Source organism: Geospiza fortis, unplaced genomic scaffold, assembly GCF_000277835.1.
Source record: "Geospiza fortis unplaced genomic scaffold, GeoFor_1.0 scaffold361, whole genome shotgun sequence".
Taxonomy (NCBI): Eukaryota; Metazoa; Chordata; class Aves; order Passeriformes; family Thraupidae; genus Geospiza; species Geospiza fortis.
Genome location: NW_005054356.1, coordinates 1,368,673 through 1,381,490, shown reverse-complemented (window position 1 = coordinate 1,381,490; position 12,818 = coordinate 1,368,673). Strand labels below are relative to the sequence as shown.

General features: G+C 39.4%; 1 protein-coding gene across 1 annotated transcript in view; it reads left to right on the top strand.

The window, feature by feature from the left end:
* Window positions 1–12,818, top strand: part of GNAS (GNAS complex locus) — an 80,036-nt gene that overhangs the window by 36,409 nt on the left and 30,809 nt on the right. Inside the window, exon 4 of the mRNA XM_014308077.2 lies at window positions 7,823–7,920. Within this exon, the coding sequence (XP_014163552.1) occupies window positions 7,823–7,920 (98 nt within the window). The remainder of the gene's footprint in view (window positions 1–7,822; window positions 7,921–12,818) is intronic.

Below are 12,818 nucleotides of genomic sequence, written 5' to 3'. Positions count from 1 at the left end.
TAATTTGCAAATTAATCTCCTGAAATCTCTGATTTTTGTCTGCATGGATAAATGCCTGATAGGAGTGTTTTACTCTTCTGTGACTAGGAATATCTAGCAAATTTTGTTAGTGCTATATTTTGTTAGTTTTTATTGGAAGTGTTTTGTTTGAGTGTTTTTCAGCCCTTTGAATTCTACAGTGCTTTCACTGAGGTGTTCACATAATTCTATTGAAATCCCACAAAGAGTTTCCTTAAATTGGAGAATCTGCAGCACAGGACTTGAGACAATGGGATTATATACGTCTTTTTCTGTAGTCCAGTTGTTTTTATAATGCAATCCCCCTGTATTTTACTTGATTACTAATTTATTTGATTAGTATTTGAAGTAAATGCTGATGCTTTGTTCTGAACTTGTATTTTTATCCAGCAAATTCCCACCATACCAGACCATATTTACAGGTTCAGAAGTTCACGTGACTTAATTTCTCTTGATACATCTTCATTGTTTTCCTCTCAGAGCAGTCTTAAAGAACAAGGACAGATTAATTCAATTTATGTTGAAATACAAGAGCTGTCAGCTGAATTAAACAGGAAATAGGCATAATTTAATATGGAAATTCTTAAACATTTTCTGGTTTTAATCACAGTAAGAGACTATCACAAAATATTGGTGTATGCATAGATGAAATAAAATTATACCTGTGAGCCTCCCTGGTGTTACAGTGGATCCAGCCACAGCCCTGTTGTGCTCAGCTGCCTGTTTGGAGAATACATGACATTTCTTCAGTGTTCCAGTAAAATTTAAGGTTTTTTTAAACTCCCAGGAAACAGGGCGTCTATTTACTATTTAAAAGAAATGTCAGTAATTAAGCAGAATTTTCAGTGAATTTATTTTAAGTATATTTGAGCTTCGTGTAGACTTTATTGTGAGCCTGTGAACACTTCTATGAGTACAGATGCTGCTGCTTCGGAAAGATTGGAACAGGGTTAATGAGCTCTCCTTGGGATTTGTGTAAATTTAGAATGAGAACTATTTTATCTTACACCCTTTTCTGTTGGTGGAAGTTTCTGGCAAAAAGAGGCTTTTTGTTTCCAGTGTGAAAGGAAGCAGCAGAGTTTAGTGTGGTCCCAGGTGCTTGTTCTTGGCACCAGGTAAGGGAATAAAGTCATTTGATTTGACTGTTCAAGCTTACTATATATTCATTAAACAAAAAGCAGCTAATGATGTAGTATGAAAGACATTTTCCAAACCTTGATTTAAGGCTCAAAGGAAATTTCTCAGAATTTTATTAAACCTTCTTTCTTAGACTGAAGTCTCCAAAAATAGCTGATGGTTGAACTGCCTCTGTCACCACTCTAAACTACCCTGAGAGATTCTTCTACCCTGCAATGGGGTAGAAGAATTCTTTGTGCCTTTTATGCTATCAGGAAGTTTGATCCATTAATGAATTGCCTCTTTCTATGTATGACACTTTGAAGAAGCAGAGAAACACTGATTATTGGTTTAAATTGCAGAGGAATCTTGACAATATAAGGAGTAGGCTTGCTGCTCTCACCCAAAGTGAATTTTCCTCCCTAATTAACATGAGGAACTGTGTTCTGGTATCAACAGATAAAGTTTCTGTGGCAATTAAACTTCTTGTGAAAGTCGAAATAAGAGAGAAATGGTTTGATATTATGTTAGTGAGGATTTCTAACGAAAGGCACGTTGTACTTATGGGTATGGATTTGTGTGTTGGCACATTTCTCAAATGCTGTGGTGTTTTGAAACTCTTAACAAAGGGGAATAATGTGAGTTCAAACTCGTCAGAAGTTTCTTAAATAGAATTCCCTTCCCATTGGCCAGTCCTTGCAGCAACATCCAGTTTAATTTGTACTCCTGGAAGTTACTCAGCAGAAACACAGAATATTTCAGCATAATTCTTCTTTTCCAAGCATGAAAAACTATTGATAATGAGACTAAATCCTTGCTGAAAATATTTCTGACTCAGTTGTGGGAAGTGCTGAGTGCACTGAGCCTCTCCCAAAGAGTTTTGTGTTCAGCTCTGGACACATGCCAGTAACTGGAGAATATCTTCAACTATTTGTAGGTATGCGTTTCCTTTGTGATATCATCAGCGTATTTGCCCTAAAATAGCAAGCAATAATTAACACTTGTTCACACCAGTAGGAATGCAGATGTTTCCCTATTCAAGTAAGTGGCTTATTAAACTGCCTGATTTCACAAATTTAACACATTCTGGTATCCCTGCCCAAACCTGGGGAGAATGAAAGGATGCCATGAGTTCTGTTCCCTGAGCACCCGTACAGTCAGGAGTGACGGCTGTGAGAAATAAATCAGTTTGGTGGGTACTTACCTATCCTGGCAGTGAGAAATAAATCAGTTTGGTGGGTACTTACCTATCCTGGCAGGAGAGACTCAGCTGGTGCAGTTTTCTGGGAATGCTCTGTGCTGCCCTGCCATGCCATGGCCTTGCCTTGCTGCAGTGCCTGCCCTGTGGAATGCAGCAGGAGGGGAGCAAAGCTCTGCTCCCCCAGCACAGCAGGGCTCTGCAACCAGTGCTCAGTGCTGCTTTTAAAAGCTCCACACATTGGGAAGCAAAGTCCTCCAGGAGACAGTTTTACAGTTAGAAGCTGGTTGGTTTGACCTTTAATCATTAGATTTGTAAGTTGGTGACCTATTTAAAACTCTTATTATGAAATGTGCAGCTCCATGGGACAGTGAACTTTGCCCAGGAATTGAATCCCAGTTTTAACCACAACATTGTATAATGATTGTACACACCTTTTAGGAGCTAAGTTTTTTTTCAATGGCATTGACTTTTGCTGGAATTAGTAAATAAACTGTTCTGTTGAAGGATCCACCCTATATTATATTTTACAAAGAAAAGGTAATGTTGCATGTCCATGCTAAGTTTCCTGTGCATTTGGTGTCACAGTGGCATGGACTGTGCCACTGTTCTTCCCTGCCAACATCCTAATGCCTATAAAACATTGCTTCATAAACATTTTTTTTAAGTCTCTTGAGTATTTATATATCTAGAGGGAACAAAGCCTTGTAGACAGTATGTCCAGTTATATTATTTCATTTTCTACTAGTATTTTATCCTTTTAGAATGCTTCTCAAAAGCAGATCTTGGTTCCTGTATTTTTTCCCAGGCCTAGAGTTTGTCTCTTGGGGATTATTTTTTTTAACAACCAAAGTGCTCAGCCCTCAAGTTCTTTAACACTTTCTGTAGTTTAACTTTGAGCAAAAGCACTATTTACCTGTTGCCATTTATTCAGCTTGCTGAAATTTTCCAATATGAGTAGGTTTTAAACTTGATTGGACTCTGCATTGCCCCTTTTCTAATCCAGAACTTTGTCAGCAAGATCTTTCTGGAACAAAGAACAATTTTCCAAGCGTCCCTTCCACATTTCCACTGATGGGTTTTTTTTCCTCTAGAGGTCTGCAGAGATTCCTGTAAGTGAATGCAAGTGATTTACAAATGTTGCCTGTTGACTCATTGTATTGGGAAGCTTTCAGTAGGTGGGGAAAGTGTCACCTCATAAATAAAACATTAATAATGAAACACATTTCACATCAATGTGGCTTTTTAACCATTGTGGTGTTATGGTATCATGGACATGAGGTTTCCTCAGCAGCACCACGTCCTGGTCCTTGATCCTTCGGTTATCTGAGCAAGACCAGAGCAGGTTTCCCCAGCCAGAGGATTTTCCCAGGGTTTTTTTATGGTTTCCCAGAAGTGGAGCCTGTTCCTGGGGATTGTGCCCGGAATTCCAGCTATGCCCCTGCCCAGCCTGAGCAGATTCAGTCAGGCCCTGTTTGTTCTCTTCAGATCTCTGTTACATTGACATTCCTTTCCTTGAGTGTTCTCCTCAAGGATTTCTCCCTCTTTAGGGTTCTGTGAACGTTTTGGGAAGTGTAAGGTCTGTTCTGGTGGTGAATAAATGCTCCAATCCTGACAGAAAGCTCAGGAGGAATTCACTCCTCACCTTCCCTGGTGGTGCCATCCTGTCACCACTTCTGTTGACTTTTGTTGCTTTACACAGCTTCAGCTGTACTTTAAACAGGATCTTGGGTGTGTATTGTGACACTGCAGCATTTTATTTTTTTTAATGGAAAATGACATAATTTGGATTTTTTTTTTCAATTTTAAGTATGCACAGGGCAGGGAAGGGATAAGATGATCATACACTGCAAATACTCTGGATCATTTGGATCCTAACATTCAAATCTTATTTGTTGTGGAATGTCATCTCAAACCAAATTGTTATTTAGTATTTGTTCATTTTAGCTGTTTTGTTAGGAGTTCCATTTTCTAGTGCAGGAAAACCTTTGTTGGTGCTGCTGTAGATTCTGTCATATTAGAATGTGCCAGCAAATCAATCAGTGTCGTGGAAGCAAGAACCAGACATGTAAGGACTTGTTTTCTGGCTATTTCTTTTCAGGAAATTTTCCTGCTACTTTTGGTTAATTTGTTTCCTTACTCATTATTTTTAGAGCTCTCATACAAATTATACCTATTTAACTTAGAAAAAAAAAAACCAACCCAACCCTTTTGCTAACTTGATTTTTCTAGTGGCCTCTGAAGCCCCTGTTTTACCTAAATACATAACAAATCCTGTGGTTTTACTTGCCTTCCCCGAGAGCAGCCCCAGGCTACATTCCATGACTCAAATGGGATGCTGAGGATTTCTTGTGTTATTCCTTTTCTTAAATATTATTTCAGAGCTGTGGTTAGTGTAGGTGTACTGGGGAGGAGGGAGAATCTGGGGTTTTTGCAACCAGCTACTATGTCTTAATTCCAAAATCAGTCACTACGGTAAGGAGGCTTCTGAAACAGCAGGGGATGAGCTCTGCGAGGCTGGGTCTGACTCTGCTTGGGTGAAACCTTCCTGCTTCACAGCTGTGGCAGCTGGCTCTGCATTGGTCCCAGCGTGTGTGAAGAAGTGTTTGATGTGGCCTAAAGACAAAAAGTTGTGTATTAATGAAAGACCTTCATATTTGACCATCTTGAGTCCCGTAGTTCACTTTTTCAAACTCAATTAATACAAACAAACAAGAAAAAAAGACCAAAAGTAACAGCAAAACCCCCACTGTGTCTTAGTGTAATGATCTATTGCTCCTTGCTTGTTGTAGATCCTGATTTTGAAACACCAATAAGAAGTTCAAAGAATGTAGAATTAAATTCTTTTTCCATCCCAGATGGACAATTAATAACCATACTGAGAAGATTGCTTGATTATTGCTGGTTATAGTTCAGATCAGCAGGACAGGCATGAAGGCAGGTTTCAATATTTTATTGCTAATTTGGCCTAACAAGGCACAAACACTGATCTTTATCCCATTATTGTAATTCATGTATTTTCTTAGAAATGACAACTGCCCTTAGAACACAGGGAGGACTCTGGTAAACAATATGTAACTGTTCTGGTAAACTAAACCCTATTATCAATGTGTTCATGCTGGGGCCAGGAACTGGTTTCATTCTTCAACCCATTTTAAGATCTGATTGCAGAAACTATTCCAAATGTAAGACATTATGGAGTTTGAAAGGTCTTTGAAATAATTGCTTTACATCAGCTTTCCACCAAAGTGTCATAGTTGTAGTGAGAAACAGTAATGAGGAAGAGTTTTTCTGGAAGTTTTACTGTGCTGTGACTTTTCTTATTAAAGCAATTACTTTTTTCACTATATTTTTTTGGTGATGAAGAATGTTTTACTGCTTTTTCTGTGAACTTATCATTGCCTAGTTATTTGTCCACTGAATCAACTGCTGTTTCATCAAAAAAATCTTGTACAATTGCTGATTCCATTTTTCAATATTCCAGCTTTGTAGTCATAAATTGAGTGAACCATATGATGTTCTGTATTGAACAACTGTTACTTTTTTAAAACAAATATAGAAACATTGCCCAAAATGGGTTTGGTTCAGATACAGTGAGATTGCAGATAATTCCCCCTCTCTCCTTCACTTTCTCTTCCTTCTCCATTTTCCTTTAGAAAGATATTTTCCTCACCGTGCTCTGATACAGTTGAAGGTGACTGGCAGTCCTCCAACTGCCAAGAAATTATAAATCTTCAAAATTAAAGTCTCCAATGAACATAATTCCAGCAGTGGGAGACAGAAAACTGAGGACTGGAATGAAGATTTTGATTCATTTTCTATTTCCTTTAATAGCAAAAGCAAATGGTCAGTGGTGCAATCTGCAAATACGAAAAATTAGGTAAAATCTTACCTAATTCTGAAAGAAATTTAACTGGTCTTTTGTTCATGAACAGTTGATAAAAGCAGGGAAGAAGCTGACAGTAATACCATATATAAATGTCATAATCTCTTAAAAAGAAATCAGAGCAGAATTTAGATATGTATTTTGTGTTTGCTCTCATTTTTGTGTGTGTGCAGCTAGGGAATCCTTAATAGCAATAAAAGGACAATCAAATTTACATCTGATGTGCTGCTTTCCACCATTGGTGTTTGTAATTGTGTGATCACACAAACACACATGCATCTTATACCTGCCAAGAAGAGGGCTCTGAAAATCAGCAGTACTAAATTTACTGTAAGATACCTTTATGCATCTTTCAGATGCAATTTAAAGGATTTACTGTTCTGCTGCAGTTCAGGTGCTAGTTAAGATTCTGGTAGGAATGTGATTTTTTTTAAAAAAACTATTTTCAAAGGGAAAATTTGGAATGTGTCTCCTTTCTTTGTACTACATTGATAGTAAAGGAATGTGAGAGACTGATATCCCAAGAGATGGAGGAACCTTGAGGCAGCAAAAATAACACATTTTTCTTCTTTAAAATAATTCTTCTGTAAAGAAAAATGGTAGGGAGACACAGAATAAATACAACAACTATTTTAAAGGTCTTTCACTGGTCTGGATTAAAAAAATTATTTATTTGCCACTTAAAACCAGAATGAAAGTATTTGACCCAAAACACTTCAAAGCTCTGCGAGATAGCCAAGGAACAGCCCTGGTTGTTGATGAGAGGAATGCCCACAGTGGTGTCTGTGTGTATTTTAGGCTGCTGCTGTTCTTTCTGAGTCTGTTCAGAGCTCTTGGACTGATGGCCATGAGTTCAATCCCGTGTTGCACACGCACTGCTGGAGCCAAAGTGCATCTTTCATCTGCAGAATGAAAAGGGCTTTTGCTTGTGTTCTTAGCTTGTATTACAGGTTCAACAAAGCTGAAGCATTGCATTTTTGACTGTCTGCTTTCATATCTTGGCTTACAGTTTTTAAGGCTGAGACAAAACATGATGTAGCCTTGTATCACTGTCTTTCTTCTGTAGTTCAATGTCTTTTTACACTGTAAAAGAATAAATTTACGAAAGTGGTGCAGAGTTAAGTAAGATACAGATGTCTGTACAGTCCCTGAATATCCTCACTTGCTTGCAAAGTCATGTAAAACTTAATTACCATTATCATTCATGTAAGAATTATAGAGAAGTAGTGCTTCATTGAAGAAAAAAAATCATGACAGCCACATAAACGTAAAATACAGTGACACCATGAGTTAAAGAACAAGTGTTACCAAATAGCATTGATTATTAAATTGCCAGTGAAATTGATATTAATGAGACATTAACCCTTCTTGCAGTAGATGGTTGGATTCAATCAGTGATTGAGAAGCAATTCTTTGGGTGTTACAAAGTGTTGAAGTCAAACTTAGAAAGCCAACTGAACTTGTAGCGAGGTTCTAAAGCATGGTTAAAGATTTTTGTTAAATCTGCTCCATTTCCTGCTCATTGCAAAACAAAATGATACATTACTGTTTGCTGACTCTCTTCATCTCTAACCCATTCCCATAACCCTGTTTTCCCATTTCAGGAGTTTTATGAACACACAAAAACCCTGTGGCAGGATGAAGGTGTGAAAGCCTGCTACGAGAGATCCAACGAGTACCAGCTGATTGACTGTGCCCAGTAGTGAGTATTGCTGGGGCTGGGGAGGGTTTGGTGTCCTGCTGCTGGCCCTGAACCCTGGAAAAGGAGTGGGAGGTGCATAATGAATTCTGGATAATCAGCTGTTCAGTGGTGGGACAAACTGGTGTTCAGTTAGACGATATCTACATTGAAATATCTACATCAATGTCTACATCTCCAGGTGCTTTCAAAAGGTTTTAATAAGGCCCCTTAGTGAGGAATCAGTTTTATTGTCTGCAAAGCCAAATTTCCTGCCTCTTCCACTTGGCCCATCCTCTCCAGAAGTCAGCTTCAGGTGCTGCACAGGTTGCAGTAAGCTGGAGAGGATGTTGGTGGGAAATAAACCTGTTTGTCACTTTGGTTTCTAGTGCAGTTTATTTACCTGGAAACAAAGAGATGGGAGTGACAGTCCTGGGGAGCAGCCTGTGATCAGTCACCAGAGTTCTGCTTGTGTGCCTTCATGCACATACCTGAGAAAGAGTCATTCTCTTCTGGTATTTATACTGCTGGGATAATTAGTGTTGTCTTGAGAGTCTGCTGCATGTTTGCAGTTATTTATCACATCCAGCAATATACTGTGGCTCAGGATTTTTTATGGCAAGGTGCTCGAGTTAATTGTGACTGTTCCTGGTACTTTTGTTGTGCATACTCAAGATTTGCAGGACTTAAAATTGAAATATTAATGGTTAAAACTCTTCTTTGTTTGTTTATATTCTCTCTGCTTCTTTTGGAGAAGCTGAAATAAGGTTTAATGGTCAAGAAAATGAAGGTTTCTTGTTTCACACGGTGATGGCAACTGCAGTTTGTCTAATACTTCACCCTTAAAGAACATCTGATGAAATAAAATCTGTAAGGTTCTTCTGTTTGTTTGTTTAGGAAGACTTAAAGGTAAATCAACAATTAGCTCTGTTTGAAAAGAGACAAGAGAGATAATTTTACTGTGCCTTGCACAGCTCCAGGTTTGTAGGAGCCTCTTTGAAGTTTTGCCATTGTTTCCCAAGTGAATTTGTTTGATGTGTAACGATGTCTTTTGCATTAGGTGACTAATGTTTGATCATTTGGCATGGAGCTTTTTGCAAGTTCACTTGCTACAAAATAAAAAAGTACAAAGATTTTCATTTTCAGACAAGCACCCAGTAACTTTAGTGTAAAGCTGATAGAAGTGAGGGAGAGCTGGCTTGTTTCTGGTTGCTGTTTGTTAATAGCTTCTGTGCTGAGAAGCAGGAAATTGTTGAGCACTAAGAGGGTTTTGTGTTGCCCCTTTTCTGCCCTGAATGCACAGAAGAAAACTGAAATTCTTATCATCTCTGGACATTGACTTTTCCCTGGATCAGCAGGGGAGGTGGCCCTCATGATGGCTTTACCATCCTGCTCCATCTAGTGGAACACTTCATTCTACAGCATGGGCTGTTGTGCCAGAAATAAACTTTGAATATTGGTGACAAATTAGATTTTTTTCCCTAAAAAAAATAGAACAAAAATTGCTGTCTCCTTCTAAAAATATTTAATAATTCTAATATTTATTCAATATGATAGTAACATATATGATACTATAGTCTTGCAGAAGGAGATTTCTAATTGTTAATTTTGACAGTTCTTGTCCTTTTTGGCATTTTTGACCATGCAGTGGTGGTCTTTTTAATAAAAGAATATGCAGAGTAGGAGTTTTTAATGGCAAAATGTTATCTTTGAGGTTAATGGCACTTTGAAATGCTGAGCTTTTTTTAATCACATTACATTTTCAAGGGACCTAACAAAAATAATTTCCTATAAAATCTGACTTGATTGATACATTTAAATTAACCTGGGGAGCATATACGAACAAAAATATGGGAAGGCAAAATACAAAATGTATCTAAGATTTCTTAAAGGAGGACTGTTTTAATATGAGTGTGCAAATTACTGTTGTTAGTGCTAATAGAAGTTAAAAGAGAATATTGAGCAAATTCTGTTGGGGTTGTCCATTCTTTCAGAGAGGAGTTTTGGGTTCTGAACACTTTTCCCCTTTTGAAGTCCTCATATAAAACAAAAAAGTTACACTGAAAACAGGAGATAGAAAAGTGGCTTTTCTCTTTCAAGATCAGTCTGGCTTCCAAAAATCCTTTCTTGCTCATGAAAATTGAATAAAATGATAAATATTAATGGATTCTTTGCTCAGTGATTTGCCTTAAAAATTTAAACACTGTTTCTTGTTCACAAAAATTAACTTTTTAGACTTGTTTGTAAAAAAAAATTAATTCTTTTCAACTGTCATTTTTTGAAGGCTGAATTGTGTTTAGTGTGAAATTTGTCTTAGTATGGGATTATTTAACATTCTGAGGTTTTTTAAAAAGGTTTTGTCAGTGTTGGGACACAGTTTTATGTAGGAAGCTTTGCAAGAAGATTCTACCAAACATTTAAAAATCACTTTTGCCTGTCTTTTAGCAGTTCTGCTTTCATGGATAAAAGCTGGTTCTACATGTAGGCAGCTTAGCTGTAGCCCAGGAGAGGGAGGGGTTCCAGGAGTCAGGGATGGAGAATCTGGAAAACAAGGGTGCTGGAGAGATGGCAGCTAAACTTCTGCAGAGTTTGTGCTCAGGAAAGATGGAATTCGCAGATGGGTCAGGAGCTCTCCTGGATGCACAGAGCGTGAGGGAAAAGTCACTTTTTACTGCATGTTCATTGCCAAGAAAGCGGGAACAAATGTAATTCTCAATGTTTTATCTCCCTAATTCCAGTGTGGGAGTTTAGAGTCCAAAAATGGTATTTTTCACCTGTTCTAGAGCAGTAGCTTTAAATGTACAGTGCTTCCTTTGCATCTCTACAACTTCCACTGTCTTCCCACGAGCAGTGACATTATTGCACACTCTGATTGTTGCTCCACCGAGTCTCTGGTTGTGTTGGGGGATTAAAAAACAGCTTTACCAAAAGCCACAGGTACCATCCTGGCTTCCCATTTCCCTGCAGTTGTGATCTTTGGAGGTGTGGGGCTGGGAGGGCTGGCCAGTAACCTCATCTGCTGGAGAGCCCTTCTGGTATCCTGAACCCTCCAGCTCACTGGCTAAATGAAAATGTCACTTTGGAGGAGCCCTGCTCATTCTGAAAGAGTAGCTGCCTCTGCTCCTCAGGAGCTTTACTGTACTTCCTGCCCAGGCATATTTTACAGTCTTGAGAGGCAGAGAAAGGAAAGAAAGCTTGTTTCCCTTTTCTTAACTGGCCTCACTAAGAAATCAGTTTCTATTCTGCATTTAGAACAACACGGGCTGTGACATTGTCACCAGTTTGTATTTCAGCAGTGAGGAGGGAGCTTTATGTGTGAGGAGACCAAACTTCATTGCTCTTGCAGGGATGTACCCAGAGTGTTTGTATGAAGCTGCCGTGTGATCCTCCTCTTGGCTAATAATAAACAGAAGAACACAGAAGTGTCTAGAATACAGAAAATCCCAAATGGTGTTAAATTATTTACCATCCTTCATGTGTCTTCCCTGGAGGCACAGGGTCACATTTTATTTAGAATATATTATTATTATTAAAAATCTAGGAGCCATTTCCACTGTGATGTGCCAAAGCCTGTTTGTTAAATCTGCCTTCTGTCAGATACAAACAAACAGGATCTTTTTGAAGCGCTCTTGTTGCCAATGCTTCTACCTCAGGTTTCATTTGAGCAGCTCTGCTTTTAAAGCCTCAGAGAAGTACCCAACGGAGCAGGCAGAGCCAGCAGGATCTGTCCCCTGGAATGTTCAGTTTGTGACACGAGGACATGAAGGGTGCCCACGCTGTCCTGGTCTTACCCAGAGCCTGCAGAAATGGCAGCGCAGGAGAGGAGCTCCTGCATTGGTGTCAGGAGCCTTTGGGTCAACTACTCAGCAGCTTAGGAGCAAAGCCTGGGTACTGCACGGGCCTCCTGGTGCTTTTCTAGAGTAGCTGATATCAGCCTGTGCCCACAGCTCCCTGAGTTTTTGCTTTAGCCAGCTTTGGCCACTCATTTCATTTTGTGCTTCATTTCACGCCGCGCTCTCCCTGCGAATCCCCTCGCCGGCGCTTCCTGGCTGTGCCTGGGGTGGCAGAGGAAGCCCAGAGCAGGCAGAGAGTGCAGCCCCTGCCGGAGCTGCCATGGCAGGAAGGGCTGGGAGCAGCACCAGGAGCCTTCTCACGCGATTTCCTGCCTCCCTCCTGCCTCCCGCTCCTCTCCTGCGCTGCCATTTCGGGCCAGGAGCAGCCTCTGGAGCTGCACACTCACGTTTCTGGAGCTCCAGCACCAGCAATGCCTCTCTGATACCTTGAAACTGTGCCAGGCTCCTCCAGAAGGGTTTTATGAGGAGTATTTTTTAAGATGTTTGTTTTTAAAATACTTATCAAAGAAAGGCAGGGAGTGCAGCTATTAGCCGACTGCTGTGCAGGGCTGCTGAAGGATCAGCACGTGTGGACGCACAGGCTTTTTAATTTCTGATGTTGGGAATTCTTTATATTTTTATTAAGATTTATGGTGTGTTTTATTTCTGGATTTGCAGACTTGCAGAGAGCAGTTAAGAGCCCCAATCTGTGCACTTAATGATTTTCTTCCATGTTGATTTCTGTTCGTGACGAAGTTCCTTTCATGGAACATGTAGTAAAGTGTGTTTGCTCAAAGTCTCACCTTTTTAAACAGTGCCTGATTTATCAGGGGTACTACTGTTACTCTGATTTCTTATCCATATTATTTGTTAATTTTTTTCCTTTTACTTTCTTTCCATTCACTGTGATTTTGACAGAGTGGTTTCTCTTGTCTCCAGCTCCTCTGAGTGCTCACATTGAACAGGACAGGAATTTCCCTGGCCCCTATTCCTGGCATAGACGAGCTTCTTACGGACAGTGACAATGACATTGTTAAACATTCCCATGAGGAGGAATAATATTCATGTCCCCTTTCAATAAAACTGACA